General features: G+C 37.8%; 1 protein-coding gene across 4 annotated transcripts in view; it reads left to right on the plus strand.

Annotated features, from left to right (window-relative positions):
- EDA2R (ectodysplasin A2 receptor) overlaps positions 1–20749 on the plus strand; it is a 46225-nt gene extending 25476 nt beyond the window's left edge. Inside the window, exons 2-7 of one of the 4 annotated variants that reach the window (XM_078064219.1) lie at positions 14277–14455; positions 15000–15085; positions 17011–17175; positions 17784–17785; positions 20141–20195; positions 20367–20749. In XM_078064219.1, the coding sequence (XP_077920345.1) occupies positions 14277–14455; positions 15000–15085; positions 17011–17175; positions 17784–17785; positions 20141–20195; positions 20367–20749 (870 nt within the window). The remainder of the gene's footprint in view (positions 1–14276; positions 14456–14999; positions 15086–17010; positions 17176–17783; positions 17786–20140; positions 20196–20366) is intronic. The other 3 variants (XM_078064220.1, XM_078064221.1, XM_078064222.1) reach the window with 3 other exon arrangements.
- The last annotated feature ends 6180 nt before the right edge of the window (positions 20750–26929 follow it).

The following is a 26929-nucleotide window of genomic DNA, read 5'->3' on the forward strand; positions in this document are numbered from 1 at the left end:
CTCTTCCCCACCTTCAATGCCTCCTTCTCTAGTAATCAACAGTTTTTTTCCTGTATCTATGAGTCTGTTTCCATTTGTTTTTTTACTTGTTTTGTTTTGTTTTAGATTCCACATAAAAATGAAATTATGTGGTATTTGGCTTTCTCTGTCTGATTTATTTCACTTAGCATAATACCCTCTAGGTCCATCCACATTGTTGTAAATGTTAAGATTTCATTATTTTTTATGGCTAATTTTCCATACACACCACATCTTCTTTATCCTTTTATCTATGGATGGACACATAGTTTGCTTCCATAAGCCACATAGCTTGGCAAATATGAATAATGTTGCAACAAACCTGGAGGGTGCATACATCTCTTTATATTGAGGTATTTGTTTTCTTCAGATAACCACACAGAAGTGGAATTGCTAGATTGTATGGTATTTCTATCTATGCTTTCTTTGAGGAAACGCCACACTGTTTGCTATAGTGGCTGTACCAATATACATTCCCAGAAACAGTATATGAAGGTTCCCTTTTCTCCACATTCTTGTCAACACTTATTTTTATTTTGAGGAAAGCAAATCTGATGGGTATGAGGTGGTACCTCATTCTGGTTTTGATTGCAATTCCCTGGATGATTAGTGATGTCAAGCATCTTTTTATGTGCCTGCTGGACATCTCTACATCTTCTTTGGAAAAATGTTTCTTCAAGTCTTGGGCCAAATATTTAATCAAGTTATTTTATTGTATGAAGTTGTGTAAGTTCTTTATATATATTTTGGGTATTAACTCCTTATCAGATGTATGATTTGCAAATATCTTTTCCCATTCAGTAGGTTACCTTTTTGTTTTGTGGATGGTTTCCTTTGCTGTGCAAAAGCTTTTTAGTTTGTTGTAATTCAATCTGTTTATTTTAGTTTTGTTGCTCTTGCCTGAGAAAACTGGTCCAAAAAATATTGCAAAGAACAATGTCAAATTGCTTACTGACTGTGTTTTCTTTTAGGAGTTTTATGGATTCAGGTCTTACCTTCAAGTCTGTAATCCCTTTTGAATTTATTTTTGTATGTGGCATAAGATAGTGGTCCAATTTCATTCCTGTCCATGTAGCTCTCTGGTTTTCCCATCATTCATTTAAGGGATTCTCTTTTCCCCATTGTATTATGCAGTTGCCTCCTTTGTCATAGATTAATTGAATATATATATATATATATATGTGTGTGTGTGTGTGTGTGTGTTTTCTGGGCTCTCTATTCTATTCCATTGATCTATGTTTCTGTTTTTATGCCAGTGCCACACTATTTTGATTACTATAGCTTTGTAGTATAGTTTGAAACCAGGGAGTGTAATGCCTCCAGCTTTGTTATTTCTCAAGGATGCTTTTACTGTTTGGCATCCTTGGTTTCATCCCCTGGTTCCATCCAAACTGTAGGATTCTTTCTTCTACTTCTTGTAAAATGCCATTGGTATTTTGATAAGGATTGCATTAACTCTGTAGATTGCTTTGGTTAGTACACATGTTTTAACAATATTAATTCTTCCAATCCATGAGCACAGAATATCTTTCCAATTACATGTGTCTTCTTCAATTTTTCTCATCAGTGTCGTATAGGTTTCATTGTACAGGTGTTTCACTTCTTTGCTTAAATTTATTCCTAAGTATTTTATTCTTTTTGAAGCAATTGTAAATAAGATTATTTTTTCTTAATTTCTCTTTCTGATAGTTCATTATTAGTGTATAGAAGCAAAACCAATTCCAGTGTTAATTTTGTATCCTGTGATTTTACTGAATTCATTTATTAGTTCTAATAGTTGTGTGGTGGAGTCTTTAGGGTTTTCTATACATATATTTTTATATATCATGTCAACTGCAAATAGTGATATTTTCACTTTGTCCTTTCCAATTTGGATGGTATTTATTTATTTGTCTTCCCTAACTGAGCTGACAAGGACTTCCAATAGTATGTTGAATAAAAGTTAGAGTAGACATTTTTGTCTTGTTCTTGGTCTTATAGGAAAAGCTTTTTCACCATTTAATAAAAGGTGAGATGTAGGTTTGTCCTATATGGCCTATTATATTGAAGTACTGTCCTTATGTACACACTATATTAAGTATTTTTATCATAAATGTATGTTGAATTTTTTCAAATTTTTTTCTGTCTTTATTGAGACAACCATATGATTTTTATCCTTTGTTTTGTTAATGTAGTATATCATGTTGATTTGTAGATGCTGAACCATCCTTGCATTCCTGGAATAAATCCGACCTGGTTGTAGTGTATAACCCTTTTATTTATTTTTTATTTTAAGAAAGGAAGAGAAACTCTTTTTGTTATTTTGGGTTTTTTTTCTTTTTTCTTTTTTTTTTTTTTTTACAGGGGAGAGAGAGAGAACACAAGCAGTGGGGAAGGGAATAAGGAGAGGGAAAGAGAGAATCCCAAGCAGGCTCCACACCCTGACATAGGGCTCAATCTAACAACCCTGAGATCATGACCTGAGCCAAAATTAAGAGTCAGTTGCTTAACCAACTGAGCCACCCAGGAGCCCTATGATCCTCTTAATGTATTATAGGATTTGGTTCATTAATATTTTGTTGAGGATTTTTGCATCTATGTTCATCAGGAATATTAGCCAATAATTTTTGTTTATTTATGGTATCTTTGGTTTGGGTAGCCTAATAATTCTGACTTTGTAAAATGACCTTAGAAGCATTCCTTTCTATTCAGTTTTTTGGCATAATTTAAGAAAGTTAGGTACTAACTCTTCTTTAAATGCGTAGTGGAATTTACCTGTGAAGCCATCTGGTCATTGATTTTTGTTTTTTTGGGGAGTTTTTATATTACTGATTCAATTTTATTGTGTGTAGTCAGTCTATTCACATTTTCTATTTCTTCATGATTCAGTCTTGGAAGGTTGTATGTTTAAAGAAGTTTATCCATTTCTTCTAGGTTTTCAAGTTTGTTGGTGTATAATTATTCATAGTAATCTCTTATGACCATTTGTACTTCTATGGTGTCTATTGTAACTTACCCTTTTATGTTTCTATTTATTTGGGCACTTTCTATTTGATGAGTTGGGCTACAGGTTTAGCCATTTTGACAGGTGCAAGGTAATATCTCATTGCAGTTTTGATTTGTATTTCCCTGATGAGTGGTGCTGAATACCTTTTCATGTGTCTTTTAGCCATTTGTACGTCTTTGGAAAAATGTCAATTCATGTCTTCTGCCCATTTTTTTAATTGGACTTTTTTGTTTTTTTGGTGTTGAGTTTCATAAGCTCTTTATACATTTTGGATACTAATCCTTTATCAGATATGCCATTTGAAAATATCTTCTCCCATTTCATAGGTTGCCTTTTAGGTTTGTTGATTGTTTCCTTCACTCTGCAAAACCTTTTTATTTTAAAGAAGTCCCAATACTTGATTTTTGCTTTTCTTTCTCTTGTGTCAGGAGAAATGTCCACAAAGAAGTTGCTACAGCCAATGTCAAAAAGGTTACTGCCTGTGTTTTTCTCTAGGACTTTTATGGTTTCAAGTCTCACATTTAAGTCTTTAATCCATTTTGAGTTTGTTTTTGTGTACGGTGTAAGAAAGTAGCCCAGTTTCATTCTTTTGCATATTGCTGTCCAGTTTTCCCAATACCATTTGTTGAAGAGACTGTCTTCTTTCCATTGGATAGTCTTTCCTGCTTTGTCAAATATTAATTGACCATATAATTGTGAATCCATTTCTGGGTTTTCCATTCTGTTCCATTGATCTATTGGTTTATTTTTGTGCCAGTACCATACTGTTTTGATTACTAGATCTTTGTCATATAACTTCAAGTCTGGAATTGTAATGCCCCCACCTTTGCTTTTATTTTTCTAGGTTGTTTTGACTATTCAGGGTCTTTTGTGGTTCCATACAAATTTTGGTATTGTTTGTTCTAGCTCTGTGAAAAATGCTGTTGGTGTTTTGATAGGACTGCATTAAATGTGTAGATTGCTTTGGATACTAGAGACATTTTAACAATATTTGTTCTTCCAATACATGTGCATGGAATGTTTTTCCATTTCTTTGTTTCATCTTCAATTTCTTTCATCTGTGTTTTATAGTTTTCAGAATACAGGTCCTTTACCTCTTTGGTTAGGATTATTCAGAGTTATCTCATGGGTTTTGGTGCAATTATAAATGGGATTGATTCCTTGCTTTCTCTCTGCTGCTTCATTGTTGGTATATAGAAATGCAACAGATTTCTATACATTGATTTTTATCCTGTAATTTTACTGAATTCATGTATCAGTTCTAGCAGGTTTTTCTTTTTTTTTTTTTTTTTTTTTTTTTGGAGCTTTTCAGGGTTTCTGTATAGAGTATCATGTCATCTGCAAATAGTGAACTTTAGACTTTTTCCTTGATCATTTGGATACCTTTTTATTTCTTTTTGTTGTCTGCTTGTTGTGGCTAGAACTTCCAATACTATGTTAAATAACATTGGTGAGAGTGGACATTCCTTTCTTGTTCCTCACTATAGAAGAAAAAAGAAATAAAGGCCATATAAGAAAAGCTGTTTTTCCCCATTGTGTAATAGATTAGGTGTTGAGTTGTATATAAGTTCTTTATATATTTTGGGTAGTAACCCTTTATCAGATACGTCATTTGTAAATATCTTCTCCCATTCAGTAGGTTGCCTTTTAGTTTCTTGTGATGTAGTTTTAATTTGGTGTTTAATTAGCCTGCCTCATTGGATGTTAGGATATATTTTCTCTTCTTTAATTTTTTTTGGAAGATTTTGAGAAATATTAGTGTTTATTATTTAAATGCTTGGTAGAATTCACCAGAGTAGCCATCTCATTCTGGACTTTTCCTCATTGAGAGGTTTATGATGATTCATTTAATCTCTTTGTAATAGATCTGTTGATACTATTTCTTCTTGAGTCAATTTAGGTAATTTGTGGATTTCTAGGAATTTGTCCATTTCATCTAGATTATATACTTTGTTGGTGTATAATTGTTCATATTATTCTCTAATAATCCTTTTTATTTCTGTAAATTTGGTAGTATCCCCACTTTCATTTTTGGATTTTAGTTATTTTTATATAGCCCTTATTATTTTTTTTTGTGGTATACCTAAAAGTTTATCAATTTTGTTGATCAATTTTGTTGTTCAAAGAGTGAACTTTTTGTTTCATTTATTATATAGTTTTTCTACAGTATTTTGTTTATCTCTAAGTTTTATAATTTCCTTTTTTTCTCCTAATTTTTGGTTTACCTTTCTATTTTTCAAGGTGTAAAGTTAGGTTATTGACTTGAGATCTTGTTTTTTCTCTTTGTAATGTAGGCATTTACTGGTTTTAACTTCCCTCTAAGTACTACTTTATTTGCTGTATCCCATATATTTTTGAATTGTGTTCTTATTTTCATTCATTTCTAAATAATTTCTAGTTTTCCTTGTGATTTTTTTCTTTGACCCATTGGTTATTTTAAGAGTGTGTTGTTTAATTTCATATGTATATATTTTCCCATTTTCCTTCTGTTACTGATTTAGAGCTTTATTATATCATGGTCAGAAAAGACAGTTTGTATGATTTTGGTTTTTTTTTTTTTTTTTAGACTTGTTTTGGAACCAAACATATGGTCTATTCTGCAGGATGTTCCATGTGCAATTGAGTATAATGAACATTCTTCCTTTATTGTTTGTAATGTTCTATATGTCAATTAGGTTTAATTGGTTTATGGCATTTAAAGCCCTCTATATCATTATAGTTAGTCTCTATAGATATGCAAACCATTTTGGAAAGTAGAGTGTTGTAATCTCCAAATAATTTTGTAGAAGTGCTATCACTCACTTAAATTCTGTCAATGGTTGCTTAACAAATTTGGGGCTCTGTTGTCTGGTTTATATATATTCATAATTGTATTTTCTTGATGTAGTGATCCTATATTAATATATGTTCCTCCTTAAATATAGATGTTCTTCTTTCTTTTTTTTTTTTCAAGACTGTTTTTAAATTTAAGTTAGTTAACAAATAGTGTAGTATTAGTTTCAGGGATAGAATTTAGTGATTCATCACTTCCATATAACAGAGTGCTCATTACAACAAATGCCTGCCTTAATGCCCATCAATCATTAAGCCCACCCCCTCACCTACCCCCCATCTAGCAACCCAAAGTTTGCTCCCTATAGTTAAGTGTCTGTTATGGTTTATCTCCCTCTCTGCTTTTATCTTATTTTAATTTTCATTCCCTTCCACTATGTTCATCTCTTTTGTTTCTTAAATTTACACATATGAGTAAAATCATATGGTATTTGTCTTCCTCTGACTAATTTATTTCACTTAGCATAATACACTCTAATTTCATCCACATCATTGCAAATGGCAAGATTTTGAGTAATATTCCATTATATATATATACATACATATATATATATATATATATATATATATATATATGTTTTGTAATAGTCCATCATATTCCATCATATATGTGTATATATAGCACCTCTTCTTTATCCATTCATCAGTGGATAGACATCTAAGCTCTTTCTATATTTTGGCTATTATGGATAATGCTGCTATAAACATTGGGATGCATATGCCCCTTTGAATCACTCTCTTTTTATCCTTTGGGTAAATACCTAGTAGTACAATTGCTGGGCCGTAGGGTAGTTCTATTTTTAATTTTTGAAGGAACCTCCACACTGTTTTCCAGAGTAGCTGTACCAGTTTGCATTCCTACCAACACCATAAAAAGATTCCCATTTATTTGCACCCTCGTCAACATTTGTTGTTTCCTGAGTTGTTAATTTTAGCCATTCTGACTGGTGTGAGGTGGTATCTCATTGTGGTTTTGATTTGTATTTCCCTCATGATGTTGACATTTTTTTTCATGTGTCTGTTAGCCATTTGTATGTCTTCTTTGGAGAAATGCCTGTTCATGGCTCCTGCCCATTTCTTAACTAGATTTTTTTTGGGGGGGCGTTGAGTTTGATAAATTCTCTATTTATTTTGGACACTAGCCCTTTATCTGATTTGTCATTTGCAAATATCTGCTCCCATTCCTTTGGTTGCCTTTTAGTTTTATTGACTGTTTCCTTTCCTGTGCAGAAGCTTTTTATCTTGGTGAAGTCCCCACAGTTCATTTTCACTTTTGTTTCCCTTGCCTCCAGAGATGTGTCTAGTAAGAAGTTGCTGCAGCTGAGGTCAAAGAGATTGCCGCCTGTGTTCTCCTCTGGGATATTGATGGCTTCTTGTCTCACATTTAGGTCTTTGATCTATTTTGAATTTATTTTTGTGTATGGTGTAAGGGAGTGGTGCAGTTTCATTCTTCTGCATGTTGCTGTCCAATTTTCCTAACACCATTTGTTGAAGAGACTATCTTTTTGACATTGGATATTCTTTCCTGCTTTGTCAAAGATTAGTTGACTATAGAGTTGTGGGTCCATTTCTGGGTTCTCTATTCTGTTCCATTGATCTATGCGTCTGTTTTTGTGCCAGTAACGTGCTGTCTTGTTAATTACAGCTTTGTAATACAGCTTGAAGTCCAGAATTGTGATGTCTCCTGCATTGGTTTTCTTTTTCAACATTATTTTGGTTATTCAGGGTCCTTTCTGGTTCTATACAAATTTTAGAATTCATTGATCTAGCTGTGTGAAAAAATGCTAGTGTTATTTTGATAGGGATTGCATTGAATGTGTAGATTGCTTTGGGAAGTATAGACATTTTAACAATATTTGTTCTTCCAATCCATGATCATAGAATGCTTTCCATCTCTTTGTGTCTTCCTCAATTTCTTTCATATGTGTTCTATAGTTTCCAGACTACAGATCTTTTACCTCTTTGGTTAGGTTTATTCCTAGTTATCTTATGGTTTTTGGTACAATTGTAAATGGGCTTGATTCCTTGATTTCTCTTTCTGCTGCTTCATTATTGGTATACAGAAATGGAACAGACCTCTGTGCATTGATTTTATAACCTGCAACTTTGCTAAATTCCTGTATCAGTTCTAACAAATTTTTGGTGGAATCTTTTGGGTTTTCTACATAGAATATCATGTCATCTGTGAAGACTGAAAGTTTGACTTCCTTGATGATTTGGATGCATTTTGTTCGTGTTTTTTTTTTCTTTTTTTTTTTTTTTGCTGATTGCAGAGACTAGGACTTCCAATACTATGTTGAACAACAGTGGTGGGAGTGGATATCCTCATCTTGTTCCTGACCTTAAGGGAAAAGTTCCCAGTTTTTCCCCATTAAGGATGATATTATTGGTGGGTCTTTTGTATATGGCCTTTATGATGTTGAGGTATTTTCCTTCTATTACTATTTTCTTGAGGGTTTTTATCAAGAAAGGATGCTGTATTTTGTCAAATGCATGTTTTGCATCTATTGAGAGGATCATGTGGTTGTTATCTTTTCTTTTATTAATGTGATGTATCACATTGATTTTTAGGGGGTATTGAACACCCCTGCCATCCTGGAATAAATACCATTTGTCTTGGTGAATAATCCTTTTAATGTACTTTTGGATTCCATTAGTTAGTATCTCATTGAGAATTTTTACATCAAGGTTTATCAGGGATATTGGTCTATAATTCCCCTTTTTAGTGGGTCTTTATCTGGTTTTGGGATCAAGGTAATGCAGGCTTCATAGAATGAGTTTAGAAGTTTTCCTTCCATTTCCATTTTTTGGGACAATTTGAGAAGAATAGATACTAACTCTTCTTTAACTGTTTGATGGGTTTCCCCTTAGAAGCCATCAGGCCCTCGACTCTCCTTTATTGGGAATTTTTTTTTTTTTAACTGATTCAATTTCTTTGCTGATTATGTGTCTGTTCAGACTTTCTATTTCTTCCTGATTCAGTTTTGGTAGTTTATATGTTTCTAGGAATTTATCCATTTCTTCCAGATCACCTAATTTGTTTGCATACAATTGCTAATAATATTCTCTTATAGTTATTTGTATTTCTATGGCATTGTTCATGATGTCTCCTCTTTCATTCATGATTTTATTTATTTCAATACTTTGTCTTTTCATTTTGATAAGTCTGGCTAGAGGTTTATCAGTCTTATTAATTCTTTCAAAGAACCAGCTCCTAGTTTTCTTGATCTGTTCTACTGTTTTATTGATTTGTATGTCATTGGTTTCTGTTCTAATCTTTATTATTTCCCTTCTCCTGCTGGCATTAGGCTTTATTTGCTATTCTTTCTCCAGCTCCTTTAGGTGTAAGGCTACATTGTGTATTTGAGACTTTTATTGCATCTTGAGAAAGGCTTTTATTGCTATATACTCTCGTTTTAGGACAGCCTTTGCTGCATCTCCAAGGTTCTGAACTGTCATGTTTTCATTTTCAGTTGCTTCCATGTATTTTTTTTCATTCTTCTTTAATTTCCTGGTTAACCCATTCATTCTTTACTGGGATGATTTTTAACCTCCATGTGTTTGTGGTTGTTCCAAATATTTTCTTGTGGTTGACTTCAAATTTCATAGCACTGTGGTCTGAAAATATGCATGGTATGATCTCAAGTCTTTTTGTAGTGGTTGAAGCCTGATTTGTGAACCTGTCCATGATCTATTCTGGAGAATATTCCATGTGCACTCAAAAAGAGCGTGTAGTCTGCTGCTTTTGGATGAAATGCTCTGAATATATCTGTTAAGTCCATCTGGTTCAGTGTGTCATTCAAGACCCTTGTTTCCTTGTTGATCTTCTGCTTAGATGTTCTGTCCATTGATGTGAGTGGGGTGCTAAAGTCCCCTACTATTATTGTATTATTATCAATCAGGTTCTTTAAGTATTTTATTAATTGATTTATATATTTGGCTGCTCCCAAGTTAGCATAAATATTTAAAATTGTTAGATGTTCTTGCTGAATGGACCCCTTTACTATGATATAGTGCCCTTCTTCATCTCTTGTTATGGTCTTTGTTTGAAAATCTGGTTTGACTGATATAAGTATGGGTACTCCAGCTTTCTTTTGATGTTCATTAGCATGGTAAATGATTCTCCACCCCTTCACTTTCAAACTGCAGGTGTCTTTGGATCTAAAATGAGTCTTTCATAAGTGGCATATTGATGGGTCTTTTTTTTTTATTCATTCTGATATCTTATGCCTTTTGATTGGATAATTTATTCCATTTACATTCGGAATAATTATTGATATATATGAATTTAGTGCCAGTGTATTACCTGTAAAGTCTCTGTTTCTGTCTAGTCTTTGTTGCTTTTGGTCTCTCTTTCCCTGTCAAATGGTCCCCTTTAATATTTCTTGCCGAACTGGTTTAGTGTTCATGAACTTCTTTAGTTTTGCTTGGAAACTATATCTCTCCTTCTATACTGAATGACAGCCTTGCTGGTTAAAGTATTCTTGGCTGCATATTTTTCCTTGTAGCATGTTGAATATTTCCTTCCACTCTCTTCTGGCCTGCCAAGTTTCAACAGACAGGTCTGCTGCTACCTTATGTGTCTACACTTGTAAGTTAAAGACCTTTTTCCCACGACATCAAAAACTAATGTTGGCTAACTGAACATAATAATTAAAAAAAAAAAAAAAAAAAAGGATCCTTTTCCCTAGCTGCTTTCAGAATTCTTTTTTTACCCTTGTATTTTGCAAGTTTCACTATGATATGTCTTGGTGTTGACTTGTTTTTGTTGATTTTCAGGTGAGTTCTCTGTGCTTCTTGGAATTGAATGTGTATTTCCTTCCCCAGATTAGGGAAGTTCTCAGCTATAATTTGTTCAAATAAACCTTATGCCCCTTTTCCCCCACTCTTCTTCTGGGGCTCCTGTGATATGGATATTATTTTGCTTTATGGACTCACTGAGTTTCCTAAGGCTACATGCATGATCTAATAGTTTTCTTTCCCTTTTATTTTCAGCTTCATTATTTTCCATAATTTTATCTTCTATATCACCTGTTGCATCAAGATTTTTTCTTTGTCTTTGTCTCTGTACATCTTATTTGTAATATGTCTTATTATGGGTCTCTGAATTTTTCCTACTTAAAGTTCATTGAGCATTGTGGATGTGTTTATTAATGTCTTTCATCAAATTTGGTAAGTTTTTAGCCAATTTCTTCAAATATTGTTTCTGCTTTTTTATTTCTCTCTTTTCCTTCTGGGAATCCCAATTGTTTGTTAGTCCACTTGTTGGTGTCTCTTAGGTTTTGTTTACTCTCTTCATTCCTTTTGTATTTCTGTTCCTCACACTTGATAATTTCAACTGTCCTCAAGTTTGCTCATTCATTTTTCTACCTGCTGAGAGCTGCTATTTAACTCTTGTAGTGATTTTTTTCATTCAGTTAGTTTACTTTTCAGATCCAGGATTTCTGTTTGGTTTCTTTTTATAATTTTGATATTACCATTTTGTTCATACACTTATTTCTGATTTTTTTAGTTCATGTTTTTCTTTGAATATATTTAAGATATCAGTCTTCTACTCTTTGTCTAGTAAGTCCAATGTCTGGACTTCCTCAGAAATACTTTCCATCAATTTTATTTGTTTCTTTAAATGAGCCATACATTCCTGTTTCTTTATGTGCTTTGTCACTTTTTTCTTCAAAACTAATCATTATAATGTGGCGTTAATCAGGTTTTTTTTTTCCTTCCTCACATTTAGCTTTTTTAAAAAATTGTATTTATTAAAAGCTATATTAGTTCATTTATTTAGGTGTTTTTCCAAAATCTTTTTTCAAACACTGTATTCTTTCCCATAGGTGGTCATTTAATCTGTGTTTATTTAGATCATGGTTAGCTAATATTTTTATTTATTTATTTATTTATTTATTTATTTATTTATTTATTTGAGAGGGAGAGCATGCAGGGGGGAGGGGCAGAGGGAGAGAGAGAAGCAGACTCCCTGCCGAGCATGGATCCCTATGTGGGGCTGGATCCCAGGATCCTGAGATCATGACCTGAGCCGAAGGCAGATGCTTAATGGACTGAGCCATCCAGGTGCCCCACTAATATTTTGATAGAGTTTTCCTTGAGTGCCAGAAATTTGAAAAAATAAAAATAAAATAAAATAAACCCACGCACCTTTCCCAGTCTTTGCAGATTGGGTCTGTGCTGAAGCACTTCTTCAACAATTAGCCAAACTTGGCACTCAGCCTATGGATCAGCCCAATGTGTAAGCTTTGGGTCTTCTCCTTTTATAAGCATGTCTCTTGACCTAGGAATGCATGTGCCTTTCTAAATTCTCCCATATATATGGGTGCTTCTGAATGTTTTCGTTTCCCAACACATTTCTCTCATTTTTTCTAACCCTTCCAAGATTAGGAAGTCTATCATGTTTCTTTGTTCATAATTTCTTGCCCCAGATATCTGTGGTTTGTTAGTTTGCTTTGAAGCATTTTTTAAATAAATGCCCACCCTTTTCCAGTCTGAATTCTGAATTGAATGAAACAGAAGTGAACACTTCATACCACTCTTTCAGATAGCCAACAGACAGGTTAGAACAGTCATACACAATAATTTATTAATAAGTTTTGCTCAGTTCACTCTGAAACTAGGGATGAAGCCCTCCCACTAAGAACACAGGCTGCTGCCACTTTAAGATTGCCTCCACTTCAGGGCTGGTGCTGCTCAGGAGACTTGTGTAATAAAGGCAAACAAAAATGGCATAAAACTTTCCTTTCATTTTCAAGTTGTCTTTTTCTTGGTTCAGCATTTGCTTAATCACTGTAAATCTTTGTTTCCCAGAGTTCTGACAACTTTGATTCTGACAATTTCTGCATACTTTTCTTTTCTTAGGAATTATTTATTTATTTGAGAAGGAAAGAGAGAGAGAGAGAGCACATGGGCAGGGGGAGGGGCAGAGGGAGAGGTAGAGAAATCCTCAAGCAGACACCCTGCTGAGCATGGAGCCTGATGTGGGGCTCAATCCTGGGACCCTGAGATCATGACCTGAACTGAAATCAAGAGCTGGACGCTCAACCAGCTGAGCTACCCAGGTGCCCCTCTGCATGCTTTTCTGTTACTATGAGGAAATGAAGGCTTGGAGCTGCCACCTCCTCCATTTTCCTGATGTCTTGTCATTTTTAATATATTGATTTCAGCATTTCTCTGGGTGTTACTGTGTACCAGAAAATCACAGTATAAATAAAATTAAGGCAGTTTTAAATATAAAATAAGTACAAAAGAAAAAAAAAAAAACAGGCAGTTTTCTTGGGGCCAGGCCTGAGAGAGGCATGCATCATTTTATCCATGTTCCATTAGCTAGAAATTAGGCACCTGGACCCCCCCTAACTACAGTGGGGTTAGAGAATGTTGGCTAGTGGTATTCTCAGGAAGAAAGGAGGTTTAGTTTGGCAAACAATCAGCCGAATTCTGCCACAACTAGCAAATAGTTAATATCCCCTGATAACTAGAGTTGTATTTTGAGAAAAAGCTATGATATATCAGGCAGGTGCCTTGTACCTAAGTTAGAATGTCAGAGCTAGAAGAATATTTAGAGACTATCTACTTCAGCTTCTTCAGATGTTGGGGCTTTTGATGCTCAGAAATGGAGAGGGGCTGGCTAGAGTCACACTAAGTCAATATTAGACCTGAGATAAGAAAGAGCTGGATCACTCATCTCTCCTCTATATCATTGGCATTCAAACATTTTTTTACCATTACCAAGAGTAAGGAATACATTTTTTTTATCACAACCTAACACATACTTGCATATATTTTATCTGTAAAAGTTTTACAATATAATATTGAGGTATTGGTAGTGATTACAGCTATTTCTCAAATATTTCCACCTCCCCACCTTCTAGAACATTGTGGAATTGCATTTTCTTTTACTTGTGTAGTTACTAATAATCAGATGATATGTGTGTTCAAAGACATGTGAGCAAAGTGAAATGGATCATTTCTGGAAGAAAGTAAGAGCCATGGCAATTCACAAAGTTCTCTTTTCCCTGATGCTCCAATCATGGCCACACAAAGATAAAACCTCTGCCACCTCGTGTAGCCCAGTGAGAATAATGTAAAACATAACTCCTACTAGACCTCTGGTAGGCAAATAGGGTGAGTGAGAACTAAGCTTTTGTTCTTTTAAGACACTGAGATTTGGAATTTGCTTTTTGCCTTAGCATAACCTAGCCTATGCTGACTGATACTTAGCATTAGTATAAGCACTCTGATATTTATATCATTATTTTGTTTTGTTTTTCAATTTCAGTGCTGATCTCAAACTAGTAAATTTATTTTATGATTCATAAATGTATTGCAACTTGCAGTTTGTAAAACATTACTTATATGATGTCCATTTGTCCCATAGCTGATCCTCTCTCCAAGTTTCTGTTGAGCAATGTTAGTGATCCCCATCTCTCTGCAGGATTGTGGTTATGGAGAAGGTGGGGATGCATACTGCACAGCCTGCCCTGCCCGCAGATTCAAAAGCAGCTGGGGCCACCATAGATGTCAGACTTGCATCACCTGTGCTGTCATCAATCGTATCCAGAAGGCCAACTGCACAGCTACCTCTAATGCTGTCTGTGGGGACTGTCTGCCTAGGTGAGCCTGCTGTGTGAGACCAAGCTTTCCTAGAACTTTTATATTCCTTGGAGGTTTTTTTCATCCTTACCTCTCAGAGTCTAGTTGAAGTATTCTAACTGTCCATATCATGATGAGCTTAAGCTCCCATGAGAGAGAAGCAGTGTCTTCTCATGATCTGCCTACAAAGTGCCTAGCACATGGTCAGCCACAGATGAATACTTAACAACTTTTTCATCATGCTGGCATGCTTAAGCCAAGGCCCAAGATTCAAGATAAATCTCACTGTAGATTATGGAGCAGTGGATTTCAAAGCACTTCTCCCCTCTCTTGTAAGACTAATTCCCGTTTTAGCTATCAGGTATGGTGAATGGGGAAGGAGGTGGAACATCTGGGACTCTGATTAAGAATCAGACATAGAGGCAGAGCATTCATGAGGATTGCAGATGGGTGCTGGCTTCCAGGAGGGCAAGACTTTTAGAAATTGCTTATGGTCTCAGTAAGGACCACCCCATGTGCATTGCTTATTTTATTACCTTGCCATTCCTTATTGCTCTGACCATAGATTCTACCGAAAGACACGTATTGGAGGACTGCAGGACCAAGAGTGCATCCCATGCACAAGACAGACACCCACCTCTGAGGTTCAGTGTGTGTATCCAGTTCTCTTCTCTTGTTTTCCTCCAACCCATTGAGTGGTAGCAAGATAGGATAGTAAAGATTTCCCCTACCCCCTGTACTCCTTCCTGTAGAGCAGATTGGCAAGGAAAACAGTTAGATTTGATTTCTTATTTCACAATACATTATCTGCCCAACCCTCTTTACATCATCTGAAAAGAATTTAAGTCACGATAATCACCATTCTTCATACCTTATGAGATGGCTGTCTAGGTCTAATGAATTAATAGATTTATAAAACACTATAAATTATAATATTTGTGCACTTATAGATGATAATGATGATGATAATATGAGGTTTAAAAGAGTCTCTATTGCTTAGGAATAGTAAAAGCCTGAATGAAGTACTAGGATCTAGTCTATGCCCATACCACTATCCATTTTTCTGTCTATCTATCATTTTTATCTATTTACCATCTATATATATACTCACTCTTTTAAAATTATTGATATTTTTATATTATGAAATACTTCAAATATGTAGAAATATTTAAAATGAAGAAAAATATAAAAATGGTTAGTTGCGGGCGCCTAGGTGGCTCAGTTGGTTAAACATCTACCTTTGGCTCAGGTCATGATCCTGGGGTCCTGGGATCGAGTCCCACCTCAGGCTCCCTGCTCAGCAGGGAGTCTGCTTCTCCCTCTGCCCCTATCCCCTGCTCGTGTTCTCTCTCTCAAAAATAAATAAATAAAATCTTTATAAAAAAAGGTTAGTTGTACAACATCCAAAATTAATAAATTTTAACATTTTGCCTATTTACTTCAGATTTTCTTAAAAAGAACAAAGATTCCACAGGTTTAATAGAATTCCTTTTTTTCTAAAGATTTTGTTTATTTATTTGAGAGACAGAGAGAGAGATCATGAAGGAGGGGCAAAGGGAGAGGGAGAAGCAGACTCCCCTCTGAGCAGGGAGCTCAAAGCAGGGCTCCATCCCAGGACCCTGGGATCATGATCGGAGCCAAAGGTAGATGCTTAACCGACTGAGCCACCCAAGCACCCCTATAGAATTCCCTTTTGGATCCTCTCTGAATTTCATTCTCTCCCTATTTCCCCAGAGGCAACCACTGTCATAAAATTGTATGCATCCTGTTGGTAGGCTATGCTACAGTAATAAACCCCTAAATCTCAGTGACTTAATTCAACAAAAGCTTATTTTTCACTATACAAAGACATTCCTCCATCTTGTGACTATACCATCTAGACCATGTGGCTCCTAGGTTGATGGAACAAGGAAGATATGGAAGACACATAGTGGTTTTTAACTACTTCAGTCTGCAAGGGACACACATTACTTTCACTCATGGTCCATTGACCAGAAGTACTCTGATGGCCTAACTACAAGGGTGTATAGGAAATGCAGGGAAGCATGTGGATAATTGGTGAGCACTATGATTCTACCAAACCCTCCACCCATGTTTTAATACTTGTATTTTTTGGTGATAGATGTTTTATATAAATTACTTCAAGTTACTCACTTTCCCCAATTTGCCTTTTCCCTTCTGGATTATTTATATTGATCCATACAGGTCTTTTATTTTAAGTTATATAATAATATTATATCATTACATGATTTATTTATCCTGTACCTTACTGATGAACGTTTTAGTTTGTTTCCAGTTTTCTAGGTTATATAACTAGATGTGACATGGAAAGACCATAAAATATGTGTATCTTCAAATAATTATATTAACTTATACCATACCAACAGTATATGCAAGTTCTTCCATTTTTTTCTTTATGTTTTTGCCTTCTCTACAAAGAATTAAAACCAGCTTAGCAGCCCTAACTGGGGAAGGTCCTAGGAAGAGGATAATGGCCTAAGGAAGTTCAGGCCCAGTGTCAGGGTGACTACTGACTGCCCACAGTGACTGACTTCCCCCACTTTCTTGTCTCACAGGTGCCTTCCAGTTGAGCTTAGTGAAAGCAGATGTACCCACAGTGCCCCCTCAGGAGGCCACACTTGTTGCACTGATGAGCAGTCTGCTCGTGGTGTTTACCCTGGCCTTCCTGGGGCTCTTCTTCCTCTACTGCAAGCAGTTCTTCAACAGACATTGCCAGCGTGGTAAGGGTAGCTGCTTCACATATTACATGTATCAAGAGCAAGGCTCTGATTAGCAGAAGAGAGGAATTTTCTGGGGTTGAGAGTTAATGGGCCTTCCCTACAGTGTTGAAAAACTTCAGGGGTGGACTATCTGTGGGTGGCGGGGCTTCAGAGACAACTGAGGCCAACCCTGCAAGTTTATGGAACCTGATTCATTAAGGTACAGGGGTTCATAAAGGAACACAACATCATGAGAAAACCCTTGGGGAAGGAATCTGGATACCTAGGTTCTAAATCAACCTATACATAACTATGCAACTTTAGACAAGTCATCTAGCTTCTTTGGGCCTCTTTATCCCTAATCTTTAAAATGAGAGTTGGTATTGGATTAGTTGGTTTCTAAGTTCTTTTCTAATTCTTCATTTCTACTTATATGTATAGATTCTGGAGCTTGTCAGGAATGGAGGATGAATGGCTGGTTTTGAGACATGACTGTAATAAAAGTGGGTGAGGTCTTGGGCAACAGTTACCAGTATAGTAATATCCCAAATGGGGGTAACTGAGAGCCCAGTTTCCAGAGGAGTTGGTGGACCCAGACATTTTCCCCCAGACAATACTGACACCCAAAGAGGTCAGGCCCAGCCCATAGGAGATTGCCATGGAAATTGCAGATGGAAGGTCATATTTAAAGTCAGGAGTACCATTGTGATCTGTTTTCAGCACAACTCTAGCCATTAGCCAAAAATATGGGACAGAAAGTCCAGGTCACTGAAGGTAAAGATGGGAGGAGATAGGATGATGGGCTGGCCAGCAATAAGCAAGGGGTTAAAGCAGGAGCCCAGAGTACTAAGGTTCAGTGCAGCTTTAGTGTCATTGAGTTACTGAGAGCTAGGCAGAGACACCTAAACAGGAATCCAGGCTAGTGAATAGAGTTTATTTAGTAAGAAAGGGGGAGGATAAAGTTTCTTAGATACACTGGTGCTCAGACTCCTCTTCAGCCCACTGGATACTGGGCCCAAAACAATATCACTTTTTTAACTTCTCTCTATGTGGGAAGATCTCTTTTACATAGACCTCCTTGGGTATGTTTGGCTTTAGACCATGCCAGATAATCTATAAAAGGCCTAGCATATAGGTTTGGCTTAAGTAGTGGTGAATCTAGCATTTCATGGGCTACAGGAACACAAAGGGAACACTGTTATCCCTTTATGACTCCTCTCAAGCTCTGCTTCTTTCTCCTCTACTATTTGGTGGATCTTGGAACATTGTGGTTCAGGGTGGACCATCTTGTTTCTGACTTTGGAACCAGTTTCTTAAATAAGAAAGCTGTTGCCCAGTCCCTGGGCATGGGCATGAAACATGGGCAGTGAAGAATTTGGTCCCCACAGCCCAAAAAGATGAAGATGAGGCAACATCTGAGAGTTGCTTTTGTCCCTCCTCTTGCCTCAGGAAAGGAGAAATGTGTAACCCGTCTCTGCTCCTCCCCTCTCTTCAAGATAATAATGAAGTACCCTTCTCTGGGGATATGAAGGCAGATAGCTCCCTCAGGGTCTCCAAAGGAGAAAGAGGATAAGATTTTTTTTTTTTCCATTTGGAGAGGGTGTTTATCAGGAGTCACTGACTAACATGCATACTGGAGTCATATGGGGAAATCAGCGTGTGAATTAGATCCAATATATGGTGTAATAGAGAGGAGTAGGGACTATGGCAAACTAAAGAGTTAGTTGATCTCCTGTCCAAAGGGGAATCTGCTACTCAGCTCCAGGTGGTTCATTCTTTCTTTCCTTTTTTCCTTCCTCCCTTCCTTCCTTCCGTCCTTCTTTCCTTTTTTCTTTCTTTTCTTTTCTTTCTTTTTCTTTCTTCTTTCTTTCTTTCTTTCTTTCTTTCTTTTTCTTTCTTTCTTCCTTCCTTCCTTCCTTCCTTCCTTCCTTCCTTCCTTCCTTCCTTCCTTCCTTCCTTTTTCTTTCTTTCTTTCTTTCTTTCTTTCTTTCTTTCTTTCTTTCTTTCTTTCTTTCTTTCTTTCTTTCTTTCTTTCTTTCTTCTTTCTTTCTCTTTCTTTCTCTTTCTCTTTATTTTACCATGGGGGAATATTCAATGTTTTAAGATCTTCTGAATTTTCAAAAGAATCCATAAATCTGAATTTCTGTATGATAGTTTTAAGCTCTGATGATGAATTCTAATAACAAAATACATATATACATACATACTGAATGAATGAATAAATGAATGAATGAGAAAATAAATAAATAAATAAATAAATAAATAAATAAATAAATAAAACAACCACAATGCAGAGGGTCAAACAAATACACATTCTGTGGGCTCTTAGTTTATAACCTGATGCTGTATCAAACTTATGCATGAAGCATGTACTACTTTTCTATCACTGCTGTAACAAATTACCACAAATTTAATGGCTTAAACCAAAACTCATTTATTATCTCACCATTTCCATAGATCAGAAGCTTTGTAGGCTTAGCTGGATCTCTTCTTAGAGTCTTACGAGGCCAGACTCAAGGTGTTCACAGGACTGTGTTCCTTTCTGGAAACTGGAGGAGAGAATCCATTTCCTTGTTCATTCAGAAAGATGGAAGAATTCAGTTACTTGCAGTTATAGGGATGAGGTCCCATTTCCATGCTGTCTGTCAGTTGAGGGCCATTTACAGTTTCTAGAGACCACCTGCATTCTTTGGCTTATGACCCCTTTTCATTTTCAAAACTAGTTCATGTAATGTCTCTCTGATATTCTTTCTGACTCTTCTGCTTTTATTCTTCTGCTTTTAAGAGCACATGTAATGACATTGGGGCCACCTGGGTAATACAAGATAATATCACTATTTTAAGGTCCATAATCTTAATTCCATCTGCAATGTGCCTCTTGCCATATGACACAACATAACACACAGGCATAACACCAAGGGATGAAGATCATGGAAGAAGAGGGTCAAAATCCTGCTGCCCACAAAGGGTTTCTCTTTCTCTGGAGAAATTGACCCTTTTTCTTGATCTACCACTAGGTAGCCTCAATTTGATACCCCAGTGTAAGTGTGTTTCCCAACTGTATCACCTCAGCCTGGTGCTAGGTACTTAGATCTCCAGGGAGGGGAAGGAGAGCACTACTTCCCGGACCCTGCCCATCTTGTACTCAGGACCAGGTGCTCCACTGAAAGGAGCTCCTGCCTTTGGTTGACCCAGTGGCTTTCTGCTTCAAGTTGCAGGAGGTTCGCTGCAGTTTGAGGCTGATGAGGCAGCAGAAGAGGAATCTCTCTTCACCATGCCACCTGGCCAGGAGACCAGTCCTGAGTCCCCACTGAGTGAAAGCATCTTTGAGACCCAGCCACTTAACCCCATCCTGGATGATGACTGCAGTTCAACTTGTGGCTTCCCCACACAGGAGTCTTTTACCATGGCCTCCTGTGCCTCAGAGAGCCACTCCCACTGGGTCCACACCCCCATCGAATGCACAGAGCTAGACCTGCAAACGTTTTCCAGTTCAGCCTCCTATACTGGAGCTGAGACCTTGAGGGGGGACACAGCTGAAAACTCTGAAGACAGACTGGAGTTCAATATGCCCTTTGAAGTCCCCAGCCCTTAACTCTAGTGAGGTGAGCTGGAAAGGTGGGACAGAAAGACCAGAAACTGGGGACCACCCCCAAGGAATTTTCCTCTGGAATACTGTTGTTCAGTAGGGCTAGGGGTAGAGAAAGAGAAAGCTAGAAACACTGGAGGGGCAACAGTGGCTATGCTAATCTTTGGAGTCTGTCAGGTAATATCACATTTCTGGGCCTACAATTGTCAAGGAAGTAGCCAGGTTGACATGATGCTGGTCTTTCTATCCTGGTCTTTTACAAGCTTTCTCAGGGCCTCACTGTCTAATAGTCATATTCAGTTATCTCTGCTCATGTGTACAAGCACCATGACACAATGGGAAAATATGTAAGCCTTGCCATCTGGCAGCCTGAAATCTACCTCTGTTCCTTAATAGCTATGTGAACCTTGTGTAAATCTTTTTACCTCTCTGAGCCCCAGGTCTTTAAACCATAAAAAGTAGAGTACTACTCACCTCATAAGTTCTTGTAAGGGTTGAGTAAGAAATGTATGTGCAAGCGTCTTTTATAGTGCCTGATGCATTAGAAATATTTAAATCATGTTAATTTTCTTTCCTTACCCAGCCCCAGTCCAATTTATATACCCCTCCATATTGACTACACTTGTCTGATCTAACACCCCTTTGTGGTAAGCAGGTCAGGGTTTGTTAGCCTTGTTTTATAAAGATAGGAACTGAGACAGAGAGGGAAAATGATTTGCTCAAAGTCACAGAGCAAATCAATGGTAGAATTAAGCTAGAGCTCAGTTTGGGGGCTCCATTCCAGAGTTTGTCTAACTTTATCAATGTGACCATTCTATAGCCAATGTTACTTTCTCAGAGGCTTAAGTAGCATGAGACAATATGAGGCAGGAGAGTGGATAGATTCCTACTTTTCAACTAACCAACTACCTTTTAAAACCCTTTTCCATATTTCTGCAGCTAAGATATTGTCCAGGCCCTCTGACTCCCCCTTCTCTACATCTACCTAAGAAAATGTGAACAACATGTAGGTGAAATCTAACACTGCTATCAAACCAGTCAGCTTAGTTATCTTCAAGGTTATCTAGTCCAACTTCCCTTCCAAGTCCTCCAATCCATGTTTGAGTTCCTTTTGTAATATCCCCAACAAATGTTTGTGTCACCTTTGCTCACATACTTACAGTGTCAGAGAGCTTACTATTGCCCAATGTGTATTGCAGCTATGACTGGTAGATTGGAGCTCAATGTAAAGAAAAACCTTCTGTCTCCCTGTAGTAGCTACTCATGGGTCCTGGATCTGTTCCATGGGCTACACAGACTTCATCTGCTTTCTCTGCCTTGTGACAGCCCTGAAGAGGTCTAAAGAGAACATTTCCTCTCTGTAACGTACCACTTTGTGTTTCTCTAGAGAATGTGGGGCTTGAAGCTGAACCCAGCTTCATGAGGAATGGTCTCACCAAGATAGAACAGGGTAGAACTATCATCAACCTAGCTAAGTGATGTATTTCTACTGTTTCTAATGTTTCAACCATTGACCTAAACTATGTTTTTTTTGTTTTTTTGTGTTTTTTTGTGTTTTTTTGTGAGAGATAAGGAGAGCAGGAGACTAATGAGATTGCTCCACAGATTTCTAACTTGTTCTGCTCCCTCCCTAGGTCTCTTGGGCTTCTGGCAACCTTGCCCAGTCATTCTCTCTGGACTCTCCTGCTTTGTTCCTATACACAACAGTAGCAGGGGCCTGGGATGTGGTATCCACAACAGCCAGTACTCTATGAATGGGGCATATCCTATCCCATCCCACCAAAGTGTTGATTCTTTACCATTTTCCCAAGACTGACCTGTAGCATTTATTGCTTCCTTATTATAGCTAGCTTGGAGAGCTGGATTCTTTGGCCATGGAACTACCAGACATGTTCCTAGCTCAGCTTAATTATAGAGAAAAAGGGAGGGGATGTCAATGAATGGGGTAGAGTTTTACTGCTTGCATCTTGGTCAGGTGGACCTGAGGTGGAGGCCTCTCAGTACAGTACAGATATTGATATGTCTACCTAGCACTTTAGGGACAAAATCAAACCCTTCCCCTTTTAGCTCCTTCACACTGCCCCCCTCTATAGTACACACACACACACACACACACACACCTCTACATGCATCGTGGGGGAGGCCTGACACCTTGATTCCCCACTCATCTCCTAGACTTCTTTGGTTGGGACAACTCTGGAGCTACCCCATTTGCCAGGGTCTTCCTCCCCACAGATAGGTCTCTTACCCTTCTTTAGTGGAGATTCAACTCAATGTCTTTTTGATCTTTTAAATGGTATTTCCTAAAGTTCCTTTTATTTTTATTTATCTTCCTACTTTTGCCTCTTTTGTCCCTTCCTGGTGCCTGGTCTTCTAAAGCCCAAGGCTAAATCTCTAGATCTCAACGGCCAAACTCACTTCAGAGCTTTGGTCTTTGAAGTGACAGCGAAATTAATGAGGTCTGCAGTGGGGGAACTGAGGACTGAAGGTTCTCACTGAAGCCTGACCTTAGGGCAGCTCAAGGACCATTGGTGCTTTCTTGGTTTAGAGTAGAACAAAATTAGTTTATGAGCCCTCACCACCAGTTTCACATGCTTCTCAGAATAAAGTGGAACTTCACCCTCCAAGGCTGATGGCACAAGACAGATGAGAACCTCAGGGCTGAGATGTGAGCATCACGGATTGTTTTTGAGTCCCTCTTATGTCTATAATGGGCCACTTGAACTGATGCCCACTCCCTCACAGTGGATCAGATTTGAAGAAAAAGAGTTCTCAGATGAGTGGAGTAACTATCTCCTTTCTTTGGGAACAGTGTATATAGCCCAGAATGCTGGATGTAACATAATTTGTAAAAACCCAAGATGGAGATAGGGCACAGTTATCCTAGGGGTGGAAATGCTGAAATGTACTGCATATACAGGTGTTGCACTTTATAGTTTGCAATGTGTGTTTACAGCCATTATCTCTTGGATCTTTTTTAAGATTTTATTTATTTACTTGACAGAGAAAAAGCACAAGCAGGAGGAGCAGCAGACAGAGGGAGAGGGAGAAGCAGACTCCCCACTGAGCAGGGAGCCTGATGCAGGTCATGACCCGAGCCTAAGGCAGCCGCTTAACTGAGCCACCCAGGCATCCCTCATTGGATCTTTATACAAACCCTGAGATGGGCAAGGCAAGGACTACCATCCCCAGTTTGCAGATGAGGAAACTGAGGCCCATAGATGGAAAGTGACTAACCTTAAGTTACTTGGTGATGTAGGGGTGAATAGCAAGGCCTCTCTAATATCTTGAAATTTTAATTTTCTGGAAGACAATATTAAGGAGTAAGGAGATACTGAAAACAACAATCTTTGGCAGGAAAAACGGTGGAGAGACAAATAAGGCTCTTATACCTGGATGTGAATGAGGTAATGTTCTTGCCCATATACCAAGCCTATTCTCTCCCCTTCCCAGCAACTCCCCTACCCCTACCCTGCAGCCAGCCTTGATGTACATTTTCTGCCAGGTCTGACCCTAGTGTAAATCTAAGAGATTTTCCATTTAGCACTGTCCCTCAAGAGGTCAAAAAGTGAGAAGGGCTGCAAGGTCAGAGAAGACTCTTTCTACCTGCCTATCTTATTTTATTTTTGCTCCAGGGTTATGAAAAAAGTGGATAAAGGCTGGAGGCAGTAGGAATATCCATTCTATTGCCCCCCTCCCCACATTCCACTGTCCAATTTAAAAGTCTCTGATCTTAGTTTGGGCAAAGACTTGAGACTTTTACTTTATTTAGAGGTGGGAGGAGTGCAATTATTTCATCTTTAAAAGCTTCCTCCAGGTAGATTGCAGCTATTGGAGTAAATACGTCAACTATAACTTCAGTACTTTATTAAAGTTTATTTTAAAAAAGTTTATTCACACATTATGCCTATTTTAAAGATGAGGAAAGTGAGGCCTAGAAAGACTAGTAAATTATCCAAAACAATGCATATTTGGGAAAAACAACCTGCCCTATATACCCATCCCCCACTCCCAGACCCAAGTGTGGGTCCCATGGCTGAGTGTATAGTCCAGGGAAGAACAAGTAGAGCAGAAACTGCTCTTCGCTATGAAAGAAGGACAGGGAAGGGCAATAGTTCTTTCTCTCTACTAGATACTGCCTAGATAACCCTAAAGGATCACTAAGCAGCTTAGGGAAGAGACTTAGGAGATGGATTAAGGCAGCTCATCCCTGCTACCAGGAAAACCATCTGACCCAATAGTCTGTAAATTGTTGTTGAGGTAACAGTGGTCTTCCATTGAAAAATAGCACATGACTTCATCTGCATCCAAGATATAGAGATTTTGTTTTGTTTTGTTTCTTTTCTCTCTCTGTAGTTCTTACCTCCTATGACCAATAAGGTTTCCTCTGCTTTCTTCTTCTTCTGCCAGGTTCCTCTAGATTCCTTCATCTTCCTGGGTCAGCTGGAAATTCTTAGGGCATGTTTGAAGAACAATGTTTCTCCATTGCAGCATAGGGCAAAGCAAGTGATTTCCCAGTGGGTTGATTATCTGGGCCTCACTCTTTATTTGAGGCGTATAACTCTCCAACTCCAGCAGGGAGCAGGGCTGGGTCTTGCTGTTTTTGAAACTTACAGAAAATTTCTGAGCCAAGTTGACCTTCCTTCTGGGGTCTGATTTTCCTTTTTTCTTTTTTTTAGAGTTATCAATTTTTTAAAAGATTTTATTTTTATTTATTTATATGAGATAGAGAGTGCGCACAAGCAGGGCGAGCAGCAGGCAGAGGGAGAGGGAGAAGCAGACTCCCCGCTGAGCGGGGAGCCCCATGTGGAGCTCAATCCCAGGACCCTGGGATCATGCCTGAGCGGAAGGAAGATGCTTAACCAACTGAGCCACCCAGGTTCCCCTGGGGGCTGATTTTCCTAAACTACCTCCCAGCTGTCTCCCAGAAAGATCCTCCAATCAACTTAGGGGCAGCTGAGTGGGAGAAGAAAAGAAGCCCCATTTTTTTTTTGCTTTAGGTCCTACTTATACATCCCATGACCAGAGAGGAATAAGTTCCTTGGAGACTGTATTCTACTTTATTGTCTGGTTATCTTTCTGAATCCTGTAAAGCTAGTTCCCATCCCGCAAGTACTTAGTGGTTAATGAAGTGCATTAGGCACCGTGTGCACTTCATCACCAGGTTTTAGCCCTGGAAAAGGAATGTTCTCTACAGCAAGACCTCTGCTTTCAGGATTTTATTAAATGCATCTTTAGGGATAATCATCTATAATCACTGATTAAGGGCTCCTGGGGCAACCCATTGATGAGAGTGCTAAAAGCACCTGAGAAGTAAAATGGACCATTGTACTGGACTGGGAATTAGAAGCAATTGAATTACAAGCCTGCACCAAGCAGCCTGACATCACACAGGTATTAGCAAATATGTATGAGCCAAGGCTTTTGGCCTTGGCGTTTAGGTTCTCTGTTCTTTTATTTCTGGGATAGTTTATTCTTCTCACTGGCTTTAATTAGTCATGTCTATACCTTCTGGTAGGGTAAGAACTAGTACCCAGCTTGAGCAGGCCTTAGGTGTTCAAAGGTCACCATACACCTGGCAGTGGTTCAAATCCAACACTACTGTTCTATGGGAAAGATAGTGACTGTACATAGCAATAATAACAATAATACAATGATAAAAATGACACAGCCCTCTTCACTGTGCCTGTTCTAGACTTTATAATTTATGAAGCTCATTTACACCCATTTCATCCTCCTAAGACCCTGAATTGGGTGTTATTTTATCCCTTTTTAAAGACGAGGAAGCCAGCTCATGTTACTAATTCCCAGAGCAAGGCTTTTTCCACTGCTTCAAAGCTTCCCCTTAACAACTGCTTTAGGATGGTACAGGTACCATAGTGGAACTGGGGCAACATTGCAGGAAAAAAACAAACAAACAAACAAAAAACCAGCCAGGTAGCAAAATCTCCCAGTGGTGTGTCTATAAACACAGTAACTACAAAGCTTAGTGTGAGCCCCACAAAAGACAACAAACTTCCTGGCTGGAATACCTAGCCCTTCTAAAAGAGTTTCTTGGCACTGACTTTTTCTGTAACAATGCAGATACTAGCCTTGGTTGCCAGGGTTACCTCAGTGCACAGGTGTGCCAGCCAAGAACAAAGTGCTCATGGTATGAACATTGTGTGATCATCCCAAGCCATACCC

Source organism: Halichoerus grypus, chromosome X (assembly GCF_964656455.1).
Source record: "Halichoerus grypus chromosome X, mHalGry1.hap1.1, whole genome shotgun sequence".
In the NCBI taxonomy this organism is placed as follows: domain Eukaryota; kingdom Metazoa; phylum Chordata; class Mammalia; order Carnivora; family Phocidae; genus Halichoerus; species Halichoerus grypus.